The following is a 17879-nucleotide window of genomic DNA, read 5'->3' as shown; positions in this document are numbered from 1 at the left end:
TTATTTTAGTGTAGGCTACATGATCCAACATTTCCATGATATGCATGCCTCTTGCTTAATTGCACTTAGTAATTAGATTAAGGTTTTGAGATTGTAAACTTGGTAATCTAAAAATGTGACTACAACAGCTTCTTGCAATGAATACAATGGGATACTCATCACATACGAGGCTGATTCACAAAACAAATGAAGCATTTGTTTTTTGCCTGTGACACTGTCAAAACATCACACAGTCAAAATAAACATTCAGACATTTTAGTGTCACACAAGTACAATCAGCCACCACCAGGTACAAGACAAAATAACTTGACAAGGAGTAGTGAAATGGGTTTTAAACTCCCTACACCCAAATACAGTTATTTACATTCAAATGAATCCTCTACACAGTGTCTTCAGCTGAGGCTCCCTCAGCCTCATCAATACTTATGTCCTCTGCTGTCCTTTGCTGTCCATCACTTGAGACGGCAGCTTTCTGTTCTGTGCCACAATCCTCAACAACAATTTTCTGAATATCAGGTTCCAAAATGTCCGTCTCTGGAGCAACCTCAGTCTCAGAAGCCAACGTGGTTTCAGAGACGGGAACAGTGAGGGAGACAGGTACAGAGAGAGAGGAGGAGGCTGCAGAGGACATGGGGACAGAGTGAGCCATGGAGACAGGCAGGGAGAAGGGGACGGAAATGGCCGAGCCATCTATGGAAATGACGCTGGCTCCTGTGCTGTCGGTGGTGACGATGGGCTGGATCTGGGTCCCCGGCGGCACCTCGGTGTGGATGACTGTGATCCCGCCCAGAGCGCCATGACTGACCAGGGCAATGGTGCCATGACTGGTCCAATCGGCTGACAGACTGACTGGCTCAGCTGGCACCACTATGGCCTCAGCCTGGGCCTTCACACCCCCAGCAGCAACAGCAGCACCTCCAGCTTTGCTCTGTTTCTCCCCTGCTCCTGCTTTTTCTGCTTTCCCCTTGGCAGGAGCTTTGGGTTTCTTCCCCTCCACATTTCCCTCCAGCACCACCAGGTAGTTCTTCCAGGGGGCATCTGTGTCATGAGTCTGGGGATTACAAAAGCTGATGTTATTCTTAGAACAATAAACAATGGACAATAAAGAATGGAGAAACCTCAAAAAACCTCAAACTGCTGAAATGACTGGTTTATTAAAAAGAGACATAATGAACAAAAATGCACTGTGGTAAAAATATATCCCAATAAATAGCACTTCAATCACAAACTAGATTAAACAAAGCATAATGAACCATTATGATTAAAAAACACTCCTGAGGGGCTCGAATTAGCTTTTGAACTGTATATGCATATGCATATACTTGTATGTACTTTCGTGCTGTAGATTTATCACTGTTGTACACATAATAACACCCTTTCTGGTGGTATTACTATAGTAACGTCTGCCTTGCTCACCATAATGTGCCTACGGAAGGTAGACTTGTCTGTGAAGGTGCGGTTACAGAGACCACACATGTAGGGTTTCTCTCCTGTGTGAATGCGCTGGTGCCTCTGGAGCGCATTGAGCTGGGTGAACTGCTTCTCACAGTCTTTACAGCTGTATGGACGCTCACCTAATAATCACCAGAGCACACATACACACGTAAAATTAAGAATCTCATCAGTACCGAAGTGCAAATATTTTCAAGGGGAGAACAGTGAGGGAGATAAGAGCACTGAAAGCACATTTTTCAGCTTTGTTTTGGCTCTCCTGTAAAGTTTGCTGAAACCTACTGACGCCCCTCTGGCTCCAGGCCTTCAATATATGTAAATGCTTCCTGTGCTGTTTTAAAGCAATTACCCGTGTGTGTTTTTAGATGCTGCTGGAGGGAAGTTTTCTGAGCGAAGCCTCGGCCACACTGTTCGCACTTGTACGGCTTGGAGCCGGTGTGGATGATTGAGTGGTGTCTCAGGTATTCTTTGGTCGCAAAGCTTTTCCCGCAGGCGCTGCATATAAAAGGCTTCTCTCCTGGCAAGACAAAACACAGCAAAAGAACAATGTGATCACTTTTAGTCTGGTATGCGTAGATAGCTTTGTCTTCATTAGCACTCATAATTCTTGGTCGATAAGGCTTAGTTTAGTCAGTACGACCGACTACCAAATCACAACATCTTCTCTTTGTTTGCTCAAAGTAAGTACACAATGTTGCAGAAATGGTCCAAAGTCTGGCTACATTTTGCTAAAATTGACGACAGCATTTGAGACAAGAAAATGACCATGTCTGACAACAATTTGAACCCATTAATAATGCACAATGTTAAATTGAGGCAAAGGAAAAAAACAAAAAAACATCTTAAACTGCATTTTACGTAAATGCATAGAAAATGTACTAGCACTTGATAGTCTTGAAATAGTTCTAAATGTGGAGGATTGTTGACAGACAGCATTTGTATTACCAGGGGAAGTCTGGTGATTTTTTACCTCAGAACCACAGGAAATTTGTCCTGTCCAGAACAAACATGTCAGTGATTCTCTGACTACTTCAGTAAAACTTCCGTCTTAAATTAACTTGCTGTATTTAGAGCTAACTCTGATGTCCTCGGGTAATTTTAATCCCGTCCACATCGACATCTGGTGTTTGACGCAATTACCGACTTGCGCATCTGGCATCTGGATTACAAAGGCTGTATAACCAGCGGCGGGTTAGAGCAGCATCACTCTTTAGATGAGATGAAACTTTATTGATTCTCCTGGGGAAACTAGGTCGGTTGCAGCATCAAAAGTAAAACGATTCAGCAGGGAAAAAGAATAGAAGCACACAAATAAAATACACATTAAAATAAGCAATAACAGGATGAGAGTGCATTTAAGCACAGTTTGGTGCCAGGAAAAATAGAGAAAATAGTGGAAATGAGTGCAGGAGCTGCTGCATCTGGCATTACGATGATATAGAACCACTTGAAGAGAGCTTTGTCAGTTTTGCTGTACTGTGCATCCCTGGATTACCACGGTTCCCCAGGAAATTATTTTACCATCCAGATGACTAGCTGACATTGCTGATGTGCATGGGCAAAATAAAATTACCAACCTCCACTGATAATACTAATGTCTGGAGAGGGGTATAGTTCTAAATATTTAAAATCTAACCTATCAAATAGTTTTAATAGTTATAAGGTCTTTAAATCTGATAGTTTTGACTAGTTCATTTTTGTACTGTTTACTGTTAAAGTGAAGAAGAAAAGATAAATACATAGTAAATTTCACATTTAAGAGTTTAAATCATTTAGTTGGGAAAACTAATGGCACAAATTACATAGTAGTCAAAAACTTTACATTACATAATAAGCTTTAATTCAACATAGGTATCAAAAAAATTACCAGTACAGAAATTTTCAAATGATACCCAGCCTTAATACACTGTGACCCAAACCTCAAAAATTAAAATATTACTCCTCAGAAATGAGTGTGGTATATTCCATATAGCTGTGAACCTCAGCGACACAACTGGTCTCTTCTTTGAAACTTGAATTTTATATTACATCCTTGACTGACAAAATGATAATACTTTACTTAATAATACTGAACCGATCCTCTACATTTTAGACAAACTGAATGATAAAATCAGGTTGTGATTTTCTTTTCTTTTTTTTTCAAAAGTGTATATGCAGCATTTTGGCTATTAACTTTCACATTGCAGTTTTTTTATTATTACTAATCATACTTACCTGTGTGAGATCTCTTATGATAGGACAGCATGTACCTGTGAGTGAACCTGGCATCACACTGGTCACAAGCAAACGGCTTCTCTCCTGTGTGGGTCCTATATTGAAAACAATGAAGGGGAATTGAACTGAATTTCAGTCCTCGTCTATGTTATAAATATGCCATGAGTATGTATAAGTTAACATTCACCTGTCATAGCCACAAATAAGGGAGCAGTGTTTGTCCTTCTCCATAATCTGTCACCTATTTTAGAGTTCTACTGAGAATCAACTCAATAATATTGATCTAAGTGGATAGATAAAGAAAAGGCATATGTGGGGATATGTGCACATTTTGTAGTCTAGAATTGGTGGCGTTGCTATAAAATAAAACTTATAGGGAGGGAGGAAAAGCTCAAATTAACATTCAGACTCCTCAGAAATGTCTCCTATTCATTATCAATGCGGCACCTTCAGGCTGTTGATGACATCACAGATTCAAGCCTTGGCTCTCTGGTTTCTGGCTCTTGGAAAAAATTATTTCTGTTCACAATTGATGATTGGACTGACATGGATCATAGGTGGTCCATCACCAGCTGCAAGCGCAAGTAGCATGCTTCAGCTTTAAGACTAATCCACCAAGGCTTGCACCCTAAAGCACCCTTGGAGCATTTTTTAATTGGAGCATTTTCTTGAGCATTTTTTAATTGGAGCATTTTCTTGAGCATTTTTTATTTTTTTTCAAGGATATATTCATTGGCATTTTAATTTAAAATGACAAAATGAAGCAACATAATACAACAAACAAGTGAAGAAAGGAAAAAAGTGTGAAAAAAAGAAAGCATTTAAATTATAAAACAATAATAATTCTAGGATGGGATACCTTCTCCCTTGCTCGCCTGACTTGCCAGCAATGCATACATCTTCCAGCAATGATATAGCAGCCATTCTGAATGGCCAAATCTCTTGGCATTAAATCTTTACAGCACCTTTCAAAGGATCCTATATAGATTACAATAATTAAGGGCAGTTTGTTTTGTGAAGTGTTACTGAATTGGCTGCAATCTTGATTTGCATGGGCTCACCTACAAATAACTATTATGATTTGGTCATTTTGATATAGCATATGCTCTTCCCTGCACAATCTTTTAGTGAATCTGGGCCTAAGTGTCTTGGTCAAGGAGGGGAGAGTGTTGCTTGTTCCCTCACATCTCCCAAACGTCTTGGTTACTGTTGCCCCAGTTTTTGTTTCATTTGATCAGAGTTTAGTTTTATCATCAGAGTACAATATAGCTCAGTACCTGTGGTGTTTCTTGAGAGCAGAGTTCTGGGTAAACTTGGCCCCACAGTCGGTGCACTCAAAGGGCTTGATACCCGTGTGTGTTCTCTCATGCAGCAACAGGGCAGCTTTGGAGCTGAGTGTCTTTCCACAGTCCGGACACACATGTCGCAGTCTGCCACCTTCATGTACCTGGGCAGCAGCAGGGATGAAATTATGGAAGGATGCCCAACTCAGGAATTAGTCGTGTGTCGTGTGGTGTTATATTTTTTTTTACGATTTGGGGTTAAATATTTAGGAAAGGAGATGGTATGTCAAATCTTTGATGCTCAATATCCAGAACTGCACACAGGAAAGGGGTCCAGAAATGCAAGATACATCGCCAATAGCTGGATTTTTCCTTTAATCCTCACCTGCCGTTGGTGGTGGACAACATCCTTCTTGCGTTTGAAGGTCTTGGTGCAGACTTGGCAGGCGAAGAGCCTCTCATCGTTGTGGACGTGCTTCTCGTGGATCTTCAGGTTGTCATGGTTAGAGAAGGTCTGCTGGCAGGTGTCACAGCAATAAGTGACTTCTGCTTTCACTTCATGGTATGTACTGGTGGAGAGAGCAGTGACAGGTTGCAGAATTAACAGAAGCCAAATGGTCTTTAGATACATATTTATGATCATGGAACATACCCCTTATAGATACAACTATTTAGCAATTACTAGCAATTTTTGACCATCTAAATCCTGGGTATATTTGACACATACATTCTTGAAGAGTTTGAGTTGTAGATGGCAAATAAGGCTTTGAGAAACTTCTTAACCCATCATAATTCAAAACACGTCTATTTTGCACCAGTGTTTACAAACATTACAAATGTAAGCAAATGTTTAACGATCTCAAATTAGACAATACATTTCAGAATGAAAAAAAAACAACATTCAGTTCCAGTTAGGGAACATAATTCATATATTCATCAATCAAACGGAACACATGGAGCAGAATTATGTCCCACCTGATGTGCTTCAAGTAGCTTCTCTCATAGTGGAAGGTGCACTGGCACTTCCCACACTGGAACTGGGCCTTGGATGTTCTTTTTAATGTCCTCTGGGACTCCCCCTCCTTCTTCTCCTCCTCCAGAGACAAGTACAAGGGGTCGTCAGGGTCGTCGTTCGGCACATCCTCCTCCTCCTCCTCCCCCTCATCAACATCAGAGGCTGGCATTTCCAACAAAATCTCAGCCTGTCTCTCTGGCCGAGTCTTAAGTTGAGCTCCATTCTGACTCTCCTCTGTCTCTTCATTGGTGTTTGCGTGGACTTTACGACCTATCAGCCTAACGCTCAGCCGTCTGCCTCCTCCCTCTTCAGGTTTGGCTTCTTCTTCATCCATGGCTGAGTCTTTTGCCTTCAACCTTTTTGAGCGGTCTTCTTCTCTTTCTGAGCTGTTTGGAGAGCGCAGCCGCTTCAGAAATACTCTTTTAGGCTGTTTCTTCCCTCTGGTCCTTGGTGCTGTCTCTGCACCATCCAAGTCAGCCATTTCTGCATCTTGTGATAATGAAGATGTAACCTTTGTAGGTTCTTGTGAGTCTCCAGCACTCAAGGCCTCACCACAAACCTTTGAAAGATCCTTGCAGTCCAGAAGTAGCGCCGCTTCTCGGATGTCATCAATCTTGTCTCTGGCAACCTCCACTTTACCGGTGTACACAAATTCCAAAAACTTGGAGAAATCGGTGGTGTGCATATTTGAGAGTAATAATTTATCAGGAGCAGCATCCTGAGACAGGAGAATACTCTTGAAGTAGCCACTGGAAGCTGCAAGCATCACCTGGTGAGCCTGAAACTCCTCCACTTCTCCCTGATAGTCTACCTGCACCGTAACGTCACTCAGCTGACCTCGCAGCCGCAGCTGATGCAGAGAACCCAGGATGTTTTCATGGTGGGTCTTGGAGGCGAGCTGCACCACTCTGTCACCCATGATTCATTGGTGCTGCTGAGAAAAACAACAATATGTATGGGGGGTCTGGTTTAGCAATCATGTGCATGTGTCTATTACACTTTCTCTGTCTTACTAACTGCCTTGCTCAACGGCACAAGAGGCAGCTAATGTTCTAATGTTTTGGAAACTGTTCTCACCTAAATTAGGTGCACCTGCAAAACCACAAATGAGGGCAATATAGAGACATGGTAAACGAATCCCCAGGAGCATCTAGCTACATCCACTGACTTTGATGTTGATCCATATGATGTGATTTTTGGTGTAAATAATGTAAACTGCTAGGGTTGCGAAGCTAACGTTAGCTTCAGACACAATAGCTAGCAAGCTAGATTAGCTAACACTGTCAGCCCACAACAAACAATACGCTATTCTGTGAAACTTAAAAACCACGACCAACTTTTACTCTTACCGTAAGCTCGGTAAAACTGCAGCCCTTCACAAAACACAGAAATTGCTCCCGAAAACGAGACTCGTCTCTTTCTGTAACGACATCCGGTTCCGTGGTGGCTGATTTGAGATCAGTACTTCATTTATAGCGGTCCCCTTTACAAGCCTTGTATCACTAATGAAAACGCCCCTGGATCAGTTTATGGACAACACCCGCATAACCCACACATAAGAGATAAACTACAGAGCCTGTTATTGTCACAAAATAACCTCGAGAGGGTGAACTCATAGGGTGAACCAGGAACCAAGGTACTGATCTTACTGAAGGTGCTGGTTTTGCAATAACGGTCTCTCTGTATCGAGGATCCATGCAATATGAGGTTACACCGTTGTAGAACTGTAACCATAGCAACGTAAACAAATCCGGAAGACTAGACTGCCAGCAATCAAAAGTCTCAAGCTCCCCGGATAAATTAAAAGTAGTATTATAAACATCGTTTTTTGCAGTTATCAGTGAGTAACATCTTTTTGTCGCTAGTTTATTTAATTAGAAATCAACAAGATCAACCGGACTTCTAGCCTGGAAATGAGCTCAGTTGGCAAACACGCAGAAGTTTTTCATTTTCATTTTTCATTTTTCATCTGCTGCCATGCTCCATTCGAAAGCCCTTTCCATCTTCCCCAAAGGACCACAATGCCTTTATAGTGTTATCCTGACCTTTTTTTTTCTTTTAATGCAAGTATAGGCTATCTTCTGTCTGAGGAACATGTGTTAATTTGTCAAAACAAAATTCAATCAATTCAGCCAGTCAATAAAATCGTTATTCGTTGCGCTACTTACGGGGGAAAGTAATGACATTACTGATTCTTGTTACCACACGACATTGATCTCTCTAAAATCCAATATCTAATGTGTTTAGTGTACATTACTTTCTCGTGTCCACGTGGCACCACTGCACAGAGGACAAAACATGATAAAAGCTTGATTGTTTTGCAACTTGGCCTATAGGCTATCCTCAGCATCCAAATTACATTTACTGTATGTTACTTACTCTGTAAACACCAAATATGATGGAAACTGAGTCAATTTACAGATGTGATTAGTTAGCATCAAAATCCTAATTCCATTACCTGCATTTTCTTGTCAAATGCGGCCCATCTGAAATGGGTTTACTTCTGCCAAGACACCACCAGCCTACTAATTTAAGTAGCCTAAGTGAATTTCACTAATCTAATTTAATTTAACAACATTTCCCAAGTTCAAGGGTTATTAAACTTTTTCAGTTTCCAAACTAAGTAGCAGTCTTGTTCTGAGTGCCAGCCTCATTAAATGTTCAAGTATTCTAGCCAATAGTTAAGAAACAGCCTTATAGTTGTATGGGAATGGTTTCAAAAAAATATGCCAAAATGCTGAAGGATTTAAGCTACTCCATTCAGATGCAGGCCAACATAAATCATCAACACAGTTTCAGTATGCATGCTGTCATTCCAGAGGTGTATGGAAAGCTACTTGAGGATTCACTGGGGTGCTGTTCTGCAGCTGCCAAGGTTTTTGTTTTTCTTCCAGAGGAAATCCATATACCTTACATTTGTCTTAATGAATTCTGCAAGCTAGCAATCTGCTCTGTTCCGGTGACTCATGCTGCTCTCTGGACCAGAGGCTGTGCAGTTTTCAGCTCTGACCTGGAACACTGTGTTCGCCTGTCTCCTACAGTACCCCTCTGCCCAACACACACACACACACACACAAGGCTAACTAACTGCCTTGCTCAACGGCATAAGAGGCAGCTAATGTTCTAATGTTTTAATGTTTGGAAACTGTACTTACCTAAATTAGGTGCACCTGCAAAACCACAAATGAGGGCAATATAGAGACATGGTAAACAAATCACCAGGAGCATCTACATCCACTGACTTTGATGCTAGTGTGAGCCAGACCAAAGTTTTTACTAAAGGGTCAGTCACCCTACATATCAAGCTTCTTCCAGATGGAACAACAGTGGACCTTTGATTTGATCTGTATGCTTGTGCGAATGGACAATAATAAAGATAAAACCCAGCTGACGCTTCCACTGTGCTGCTCTTGACTTCACCTCTAAAACAGTGACATTATCATACATATTGAATCGCCATTTGCTCTATTTATTTTTTATTGTATATGATCTAACAGTTGTGTGATATGCATGCCGGATTCCATATATTACAAAATACTTATATGAAGCGAATACTAATTACATTAAGCTTTCGAGATTGTACACCTGGCGGCTTAAAAAATGTGCCGAAAGCTCAACAGATTCTTGGGATTTTCAATGAATACAATGATGTTGCAAGAGAGTGATAAACACTAATCAAGGTTGATTCACAATGAAGTATTTGATTTTTGCCAGAATGACAAAACATCACACAGTCAAAAGACACATTCAGGCATTATCAGCGTCCAACAACTACACTAAGAGCCACCACCAGGTACAAGACACAAAATAACTTGACAAGAAGAAGTGAAATGGGTTTTAAACCCCCTACACAAATGAATCCTCTACACAGTGTCTTCAGCTGAAGCTCCTTCAGCCTCCTCAATACTTGTGTCTTCTGCTGTCCTTTGCTGTCCATCACTTGAGACAGCAGCTGTCTGTTCTGTGCCACAATGCTTCTCAAGGACAATCACTGTTTGAATATCAGGCTCCAAAATGTCCGTCTCAGGAGCAACCTCAGTCTCTGAAACTGGAGCCAAAATGGTCTGTGAAACAGCAGCTTCCAGGACAGATGACGTTGACACAGTGGCCGTCTCTGAAACTGAGGCCAACGTGGCTTCAGAGACAGGAACAGTGAGGGAGACGGGTACAGAGATCGAGGAGGAGGCTGCGGAGGACATGGGGATAGAGTGAGCCATGGAGACAGGCAGGGAGAAGGGGACGGAAATGGCCGAGCCATCTATGGAAATGACGCTGGCTCCTGTGCTGTCGGTGGTGACGATGGGCTGGATCTGGGTCCCCGGCGGCACCTCGGTGTGGATGACTGTGATCCCGCCCAGAGCGCCGTGACTGACCAGGGCAATGGTGCCATGACTGGTCCAATCGGCTGACAGACTGACTGGCTCAGCTGGCACCACTATGGCCTCAGCCTGGGCCTTCACACCCCCAGCAGCAACAGCAGCACCTCCAGCTTTGCTCTGTTTCTCCCCTGCTCCTGCTTTTTCTGCTTTCCCCTTGGCCGGAGCTTTGGGTTTCTTCCCCTCCACATTTCCCTCCAGCACCACCAGGTAGTTCTTCCAGGGGGCATCTGTGTCATGAGTCTGGGGATTACAAAAGCTGATGTTATTCTTGCAATAATAAACAAGGGACAATAAAGAATGGAGAGCATCCTTTTGAATTATATTCCATAACTGCAACAAGTTTGAAAAACTTGGGTTGCTTAGGCAAACTAAAATCAAGCCTCATTTATGCAAACCTCAGACTGCTGAAATTACTGGTTTATCAAAGAGGCACTGCGGTAAAAATATATACTAATAAGCAGCACTTCAACCATAAACTATACTACACAAAGCATAATGAACCATTCTGATTAAAAAACTCCATTCCTGAGGAGCTTGAATTAGCAATTGCGCTGTATAAGCATAAGCATTTATGTGAATGCGCTCAGGCAGCCTCCCAGTGAATCAAATGTATGGATGCTGAATTTGTCTTATGTAACACGTATTTTCACCGAAGCAGTCTGATGGGTCAAAGAATATTCAACAATATGGTAATGCTGATACTTCCCACAAACTGTGGTTAGCCGTGCTTCACTCGTTCCTGTTACTGCAACCAGTGAGCTAGTTTGCCATCTTTCTTGTTTTCTCCTGTGTTATTCCCATGTACTCTATGTACAGTATATAACTCTGAACAAAATTTGACAAATGGTACCCAAGCATTGGTAACCAGTTTATATAAACCCCTAATACCCTTAAGGATGTTCTTTACTTTAATTGTGGTTACTTTGGCACTGCTGACAGTATGAGTTTTACCAATGTTGTACCAATAATCACAGTTAAAATCACCCCCTCTGGTAGTATTGCTATAGTAAGGTCTGCCTTGCTCACCATAGTGTGCCTGCGGACGGTAGATTTGTCTGTGAAGGTGCGGTTACAGAGACCACACATGTAGGGTTTCTCTCCTGTGTGAATGCGCTGGTGCCTCTGGAGGGCATTGAGCTGGGTGAACTGCTTCTCACAGTCTTTACAGCTGTACGGACGCTCACCTAACAATCACCGGAGAGGGAACACACATACACACACATATATTACAGCAAGAATGGCACATTAGTACTAGAGTTCAAACACTTTCAAGGGGAGAACAGTGAGGAAGGGAAGAGCACTGAGGATAAGACCACAACTCATTTCTCAGCTGAAAACCTGCTTATGCCTCAGTGCAAATAAGAACATATACGTTGATGCTTCCTGCCCTATACAGGCGGAAGTTTTACACCAATTACCTGTGTGTATTTTTAAATGCTGATGGAGGGAATTTCTCTGAGCGAAGCCTCGGCCACACTGTTCGCATTTGTATGGCTTGGAGCCAGTGTGGATGTTGGAGTGGTGTCTCAGGTATTCTTTGGATGCAAAGCTTTTCCCACAGGCCTCGCACATAAAAGGCTTTTCACCTAGCAAGATAAAACAAGTTGATAATGTTTAGTTTGGTATGTGTAGATAGCCTTATCTTCATCTGCACTTATTGATCAATTCTCAGTCAATAAGGCCCACTTCAAACAAGTCTCTTCAGAAGTGGGTTAGAAATGAACATGGGCTCGGGGCAAAAATGCCTTTGAAATTTCAGAAAATACCAATAAAAAAAATAAAATAAAAAATAGGTGGCAATTAATTCATATTAGGTGAACTAGTCTCTTCTTTGAAACTGTCTTGAAAAAAGGTTAACACATTGCACAAAATGACACTTTTACGACCAGATCCTATATTTTAGATAAGGTGAATGCTAAACTCAGGTGGTGAGTTTTGTAGTATTCTGGAAATTAACATTTCCAAAACAGTTATACAGTAAACAGTTATTACTATCATACTGACCTGTGTGGGATCTCTTATGATAGGCCAGCATGTGTTTCTGAGTGAACCTGGCATCACATTGGTCACAAGCAAATGGCTTCTCTCCTGTGTGGGTCCTAAATATTGAGAAACAAACAACAGTGAAGGGGGATGGAACTGGATTTCAGCTCTCATCTATGTTATAAGTATGTTATGAGTATGAAAAAGTGAACATCCACTACTGGCATAGCCAGAAATAAGAAAGTTCATAATTAATGGCTTTGCTATACCATAAAACTCATGAGGCTCTAATTAACATTCAGACTCCTCCAAATGGTCTCCCATTCATTACCAATGCAGCACCTTCAGGCTGCTGATGACGTCATGATTTCAAGCCTCCCTGGTTTTTGGCTCTGGCAAAGAACTGTTTATGTTCACAAATGAATGGACCATAGGGATAATTTGAGTGGCATTCCCCTTTGAACCAGTATATTGTGTGGCATATACTATACATGGAATGCTGCTATGTTGCATGATTAGATTATTTAAAAACTTTATTTATCCAGGGAAAGTCTACTGAATATACATGCCATTTTGCAGCAATGCCCTGCCTGGGTTGCCCAGTGAAACCAGTCCTCTACTGTTGAACACCCCACTGAAGCAGTTGGACACTACATGTCTTGGTCAAGGATGGAAGAGCATTACTCCTTCACTTCAACCCAGCCACAGTTCCCAGCCGATCTTGAGATTAAAACCTGCGACCTTTCAGTCACAAGCCCACTTTAACCTCTAGAAAACTGTAGCCCCACTTTAAGTTTCATTTGATTGGTCATCATCAAAGAGTATACAGCATAACTCAGTACCTGCGGTGCATCTTGAGCGCAGAGTTCTGGCTAAACTTGGCCCCACAGTCGGTGCACTCAAAGGGCTTGGCGCCTGTGTGTGTTCTCTCATGCAGCAACAGAGCAGTTTTGGAGCTGAGTGTCTTTCCACAGTCCGGACACACATGTCGCATTCTGTTACGCTCATGTACCTGGGCAGCAGCAAGGATGTGATTATGAAAGAATGCCCAATCAGGAAATAATGAGAAACATGTAGGATAACAAGAATCTTCATTAAAGATTAACACATACGCATTGTGTCCACAATGAAGGGTTTCATTATAAGCAAGAAATAGAATCACATCAGTGAAGTAGATGTAGTGTATGAAAATACTGCAATTGTGTGTATAACATGAATATTCACATACTAATTATGATGGCAATAATTTATTTATGTATGTGTATGTTTTTAGATACAGGAGGTGCGGGGGAAGAAATGAGTCATTTCATTAATGCTCACCTGCCGTTGGTGGCGAATAACATCCTTCTTGCGTTTGAAGGTCTTGGAGCAGACTTGGCAGGTGAAGAGCCTCTCATCGTTGTGGACGTGCTTCTCGTGGATCTTCAGGTTGCCACGGTTAGCAAAGGTCTGCTGGCAGGTCTCACAGCGATAGATGACTTCTGCTTTTACTCCATGGTACGTACTGGCCAAGAGAGCAGTCACAGGTTGCAGCATTAACAGAAGCCAAAAGCTAAACTGTGAACATAACTTTAACAGTGCATAACGTAATTCCCCCAAGCACTGTGTATGCCAAGAAGTGTTACACATGAACAAATGAATACACAAACAAAGGCGCACACAGAGCCCAGCTCTTACAGAGGTGCTCCTCCCAAACACCTAATAAATCACTATATCATAAAGCCACTGGAAGGGTGACTGTATTTTAACATGGTGCCATGATGCAATCCTGGATTGGAAAATCAATCAAACTCAACACATGGAACAGGATTATGTCCCACCTGATGTGCTTCAAGTAGCTTCTCTCATAGTGGAAGGTCCGCTGGCATTTATCACACTGGAACTGGGCCTTGGATGTTTTTTTTAATGTCCTCTGGGACTCCCCCTCCTTTTTCTCCTCCTCCAGAGACAAGTATAAAGGGTCGTCAGGGTCATCATTCAGCACATCCTCCTCCTCCTCCTCCTCCTCCCCATCATCAACATCAGAGGCTGGCATTTCCAACGAAAACTCTTCTCCCTTCTCAGCCTGTCTCTCTGGCCGAGTCTTAGGTTGAGCTCCATCCTGACTCTCCTCTGTCTCTTCATTGGTTTCCTGGTTAACACTGTTCAAAGCCTCATTGGACGACTTCTTTCTTTTACTATTTAAACCCCTCCGAGGGGCTTTACGACCTGTCAGCCTAACGCTCAGCCGTCTGCCTCCTCCCTCTTCAGGCTTGGCTTCTTCATCCATGGCTGAGTCTTTTGCCTTCAACCTTTTTGAGCGGTCTTCTTCTCTCTCTGAGTTGTTTGGAGAGTGCAGCCGCTTCAGAAATACTCTTTTAGGCTGTTTCTTCCCTCTGGTCCTTGGTGCTGTCTCTGCACCATCCAACTCAGCCATTTCTGCATCTTGTGATAATGAAGATGTAACCTTTGTAGGTTCTTGTGAGTCTCCAGCACTCAAGGCCTCACCACAAACCTTTGAAAGATCCTTGCAGTCCAAAAGTAGCGCCGCTTCTCGGATGTCATCAATCTTGTCTCTGGCAACCTCCACTTTACCGGTGTACACAAATTCCAAAAACTTGGAGAAATCGGTGGTGTGCATATTTGAGAGTAATAATTTATCAGGAGCAGCATCCTGAGACAGGAGAATACTCTTGAAGTAGCCACTGGAAGCTGCAAGCATCACCTGGTGAGCCTGAAACTCCTCCACTTCTCCCTGGTAGTCTACCTGCACCGTAACGTCACTCAGCTGACCTCGCAGCCGCAGCTGATGCAGAGAACCCAGGATGTTTTCATGGTGGGTCTTGGAGGCGAGCTGCACCACTCTGTCACCCATGATTCATTGGTGCTGCTGAGAAAAAACAACAAAGGGTTAGATGACTTGTAAAGCAGCAGCTGTGTGTTTGACTAAATTTGTATGAGAGTCATGTGCATGTCTCTGTATATCTATTTTTGTCTCTCGCTCTCTCTCTCACACACACAAACCCACACACACTCACTGAGGTGTTCATATTAGGTAAATACTGGATACTTACCATTAGCCAACTGCCTTGCTTATGAGCAGCTAATGTTTTAATGTTTGGCAACTTCCTTAAAACAACTAGCCTCACCTAAATTAGGTGCACTTATAAACCAAAAATCATAGCTTTATAGAGACTAAATTTGATCTATTTGGTTTCATTTTGGTGTACATAATATTAACTGCCAGGGTTGGGAAGCTAACGATAGCCTGTTAGACACAATAACCTGCAAGCTAGGTTAGCTAGCTTTAAATGTCAGCCGAAAACAAACAGGAGGCTATTCGGTGATACAACTTTAATCGACAACATAGTGCATGAATGAACGTGTGGCAGTTTGCTACACATCAACACGAACGAGTTTTCTTACCGTAAGGTCGGTAAAATGGCAGCCCTTCACAAATACACTCGCAAGGTATTTCCTGTAGAAATTGCTCACGAAAACGAGACTCGTCTTTTTCTGTACCGACATCCGGTTCCGCGGTGGCTGATTTGAGATCAGTCCTTCGTTTTTGGGGTCGCCTTTACAAGCCTTGTATCGCCGATAAGAGCCCCCCTCGGATCAGTTCATAGACTAAAAGCGCGTAACGCCTGGAAAATCGGCGCCCACGTATTTTGTGTTTTACAAATTCTGGAGGATTTTCAGAGATTCACATGTATCTCTACCAGAGCTGGGGTAGTTAATCAAAAAGTAGAACTTATCACTCATCATTTGTTACTCCTTTCCAAAGTAATAATGTCACTTTATTATTTATTTATTATTACTCCTTTTTGATAGATAAAATAAAAGTAGTGGGAATACCTGCACCTGGCTAAAGTCAACTCTTCTGCCATTTCTTAACGTTGCCTAAACTGGCTTTAGTGAATGTCCCCCCTTATTAAAAAATAAATAAATAAAAGGGGATGACGTATTGTAACTGTAACATTATTGCTGAAATTGAAATAATAATCCGTTACAGTACTTGTTATTGGGAAATGTAATGAAATAAAAAAAAAAAAAGTAAACACTGATCTTAAGTCTAATATCCATATCTATCTATTATCTCTCTGTTATGTTGTGCATTACTTTCTTGTGTCCACATGGTGGCGCCATTGCACAGAAGACACTCCATGATAAAAGCTTCTAGTGATTGTTGGATTCAAATCTAAAATGCAACTTGACCTACATCCCTAACAACCAAATTTATATTTATGTTGCTAACATAAACACCAATACGATGGAAACTCATTCAATTCATAGATGTGATTAGTTATTAAAACGCTGAAAATAACATCTAAATTCCATTACCTACACTTTCTTGTTAAATGTGTTCCAGGTGAATAGAAGACGTGAGGTTACTTCTGTCCAGACACCACCGGCTGACTGATTTATAACATTTCATTATTTCAGGGGTTCTTAAACTTTTTTCCAGTTTCCAGACAGACTAGTCTCGCTTTGGGAGCCAGTTTCATTAAAGCCACAAGTATTCTATATAGGTATTTTGGCTCCTGACCAATAGTTTAAAATGGGAATGGTTTCAAAAAATATGCCAAAATGCTGAAGGATTTAAGCTACTCCATTCAGATGCAGGCCAACATAAATCATCAACACAGTTTCAGTATGCATGCTGTCATTCCAGAGGTGTATGGAAAGCTACTTGAGGATTCACTGGGGTGCTGTTCTGCAGCTGCCAAGGGTTTTTTTTTCTTCCAGAGGAAATCCATATACCTTACATTTGTCTTAATGAATTCTGCAAGCTAGCAATCTGCTCTGTTCCGGTGACTCATGCTGCTCTCTGGACCAGAGGCTGTGCAGTTTTCAGCTCTGACCTGGAACACTGTGTTCGCCTGTCTCCTACTACATTACCCCCTCTGCCCAATACACACACACACACGCACACACTCACACACACACACACACACTCTCTCTCTCTCTCTCTCTCTCTCTCTCTCTCACTTATACGCAGACATAGTTTTTCTCCTCCTTGCACACATGCATGCATGGGCACACAAATACTCTCTCTCACACACAGGCAAACACATGCAAATAAACACACTGGGTCATATTTCATAAATCAGTGTTTCATACATCTGGTTCTTCCTGATGCAGCAATGATTTATTCTCTTACATTCATATTAACATATTAAATGTCTGATACACAATATGTGCACACTATCTGCAGATGTAATGATCCATAACTGTACGCTCATGAGAATCAGAAGTGTTTTCATAGATATTAATATGGTGGAAAGTATTATTCTGAAATAATTACTATGAATTGAACTGTGAAGTCAATGTGACCACGGATGTGGTCTGAAGCTGGAGTTTAATGGAATACTGAATTAGTATGTGCAAATTAATGAGACAAGTCAAACAAATGAATGCTCAGTACACTGTCATTAGTATGAAAATGTAATAGATGCCAAGTTTGAGATTAGAAGAAGGAAAAGATTTATTTATGTGCACAGTAGCACATGATCTTGCAAGAGCTTTTCTCAAATTGGCCTCTTGACATCTGAGAGAAGGAGTCTATGTCAC

The 17879-nt window shown here is 41.8% G+C and overlaps 1 protein-coding gene across 1 annotated transcript; it reads right to left on the bottom strand.

Annotated features, from left to right (window-relative positions):
• Positions 1 to 353: 353 nt before the first annotated feature.
• Positions 354 to 15782, bottom strand: gzf1 (GDNF-inducible zinc finger protein 1). Its single transcript, XM_071522268.1, has 17 exons — positions 15732 to 15782; positions 14147 to 15195; positions 13647 to 13830; positions 13169 to 13338; positions 12348 to 12442; positions 11762 to 11929; positions 11370 to 11527; positions 9830 to 10583; positions 9120 to 9134; positions 7042 to 7056; positions 5925 to 6888; positions 5335 to 5518; positions 4944 to 5113; positions 3667 to 3761; positions 1802 to 1969; positions 1417 to 1574; positions 354 to 1051 (listed from the first exon to the last, which is right to left on the bottom strand). The coding sequence occupies exons 2-17, from the start codon at positions 15178 to 15180 to the stop codon at positions 380 to 382; spliced, it is 5004 nt and encodes a 1667-aa protein (XP_071378369.1). The 5' UTR covers positions 15181 to 15195; positions 15732 to 15782; the 3' UTR covers positions 354 to 379.
• Positions 15783 to 17879: the final 2097 nt, after the last annotated feature.

This window comes from Centroberyx affinis, unplaced genomic scaffold (assembly GCF_046629955.1).
Source record: "Centroberyx affinis isolate AG114_WGS23_722 - 3 ecotype Tasmania unplaced genomic scaffold, CSIRO-AGI_Caff_v1 ptg000969l_1, whole genome shotgun sequence".
Taxonomy (NCBI): domain Eukaryota; kingdom Metazoa; phylum Chordata; class Actinopteri; order Beryciformes; family Berycidae; genus Centroberyx; species Centroberyx affinis.
The sequence above is the reverse complement of the archived record's forward strand: the minus strand, read 5'-3'. Positions and strand labels throughout refer to the sequence as shown.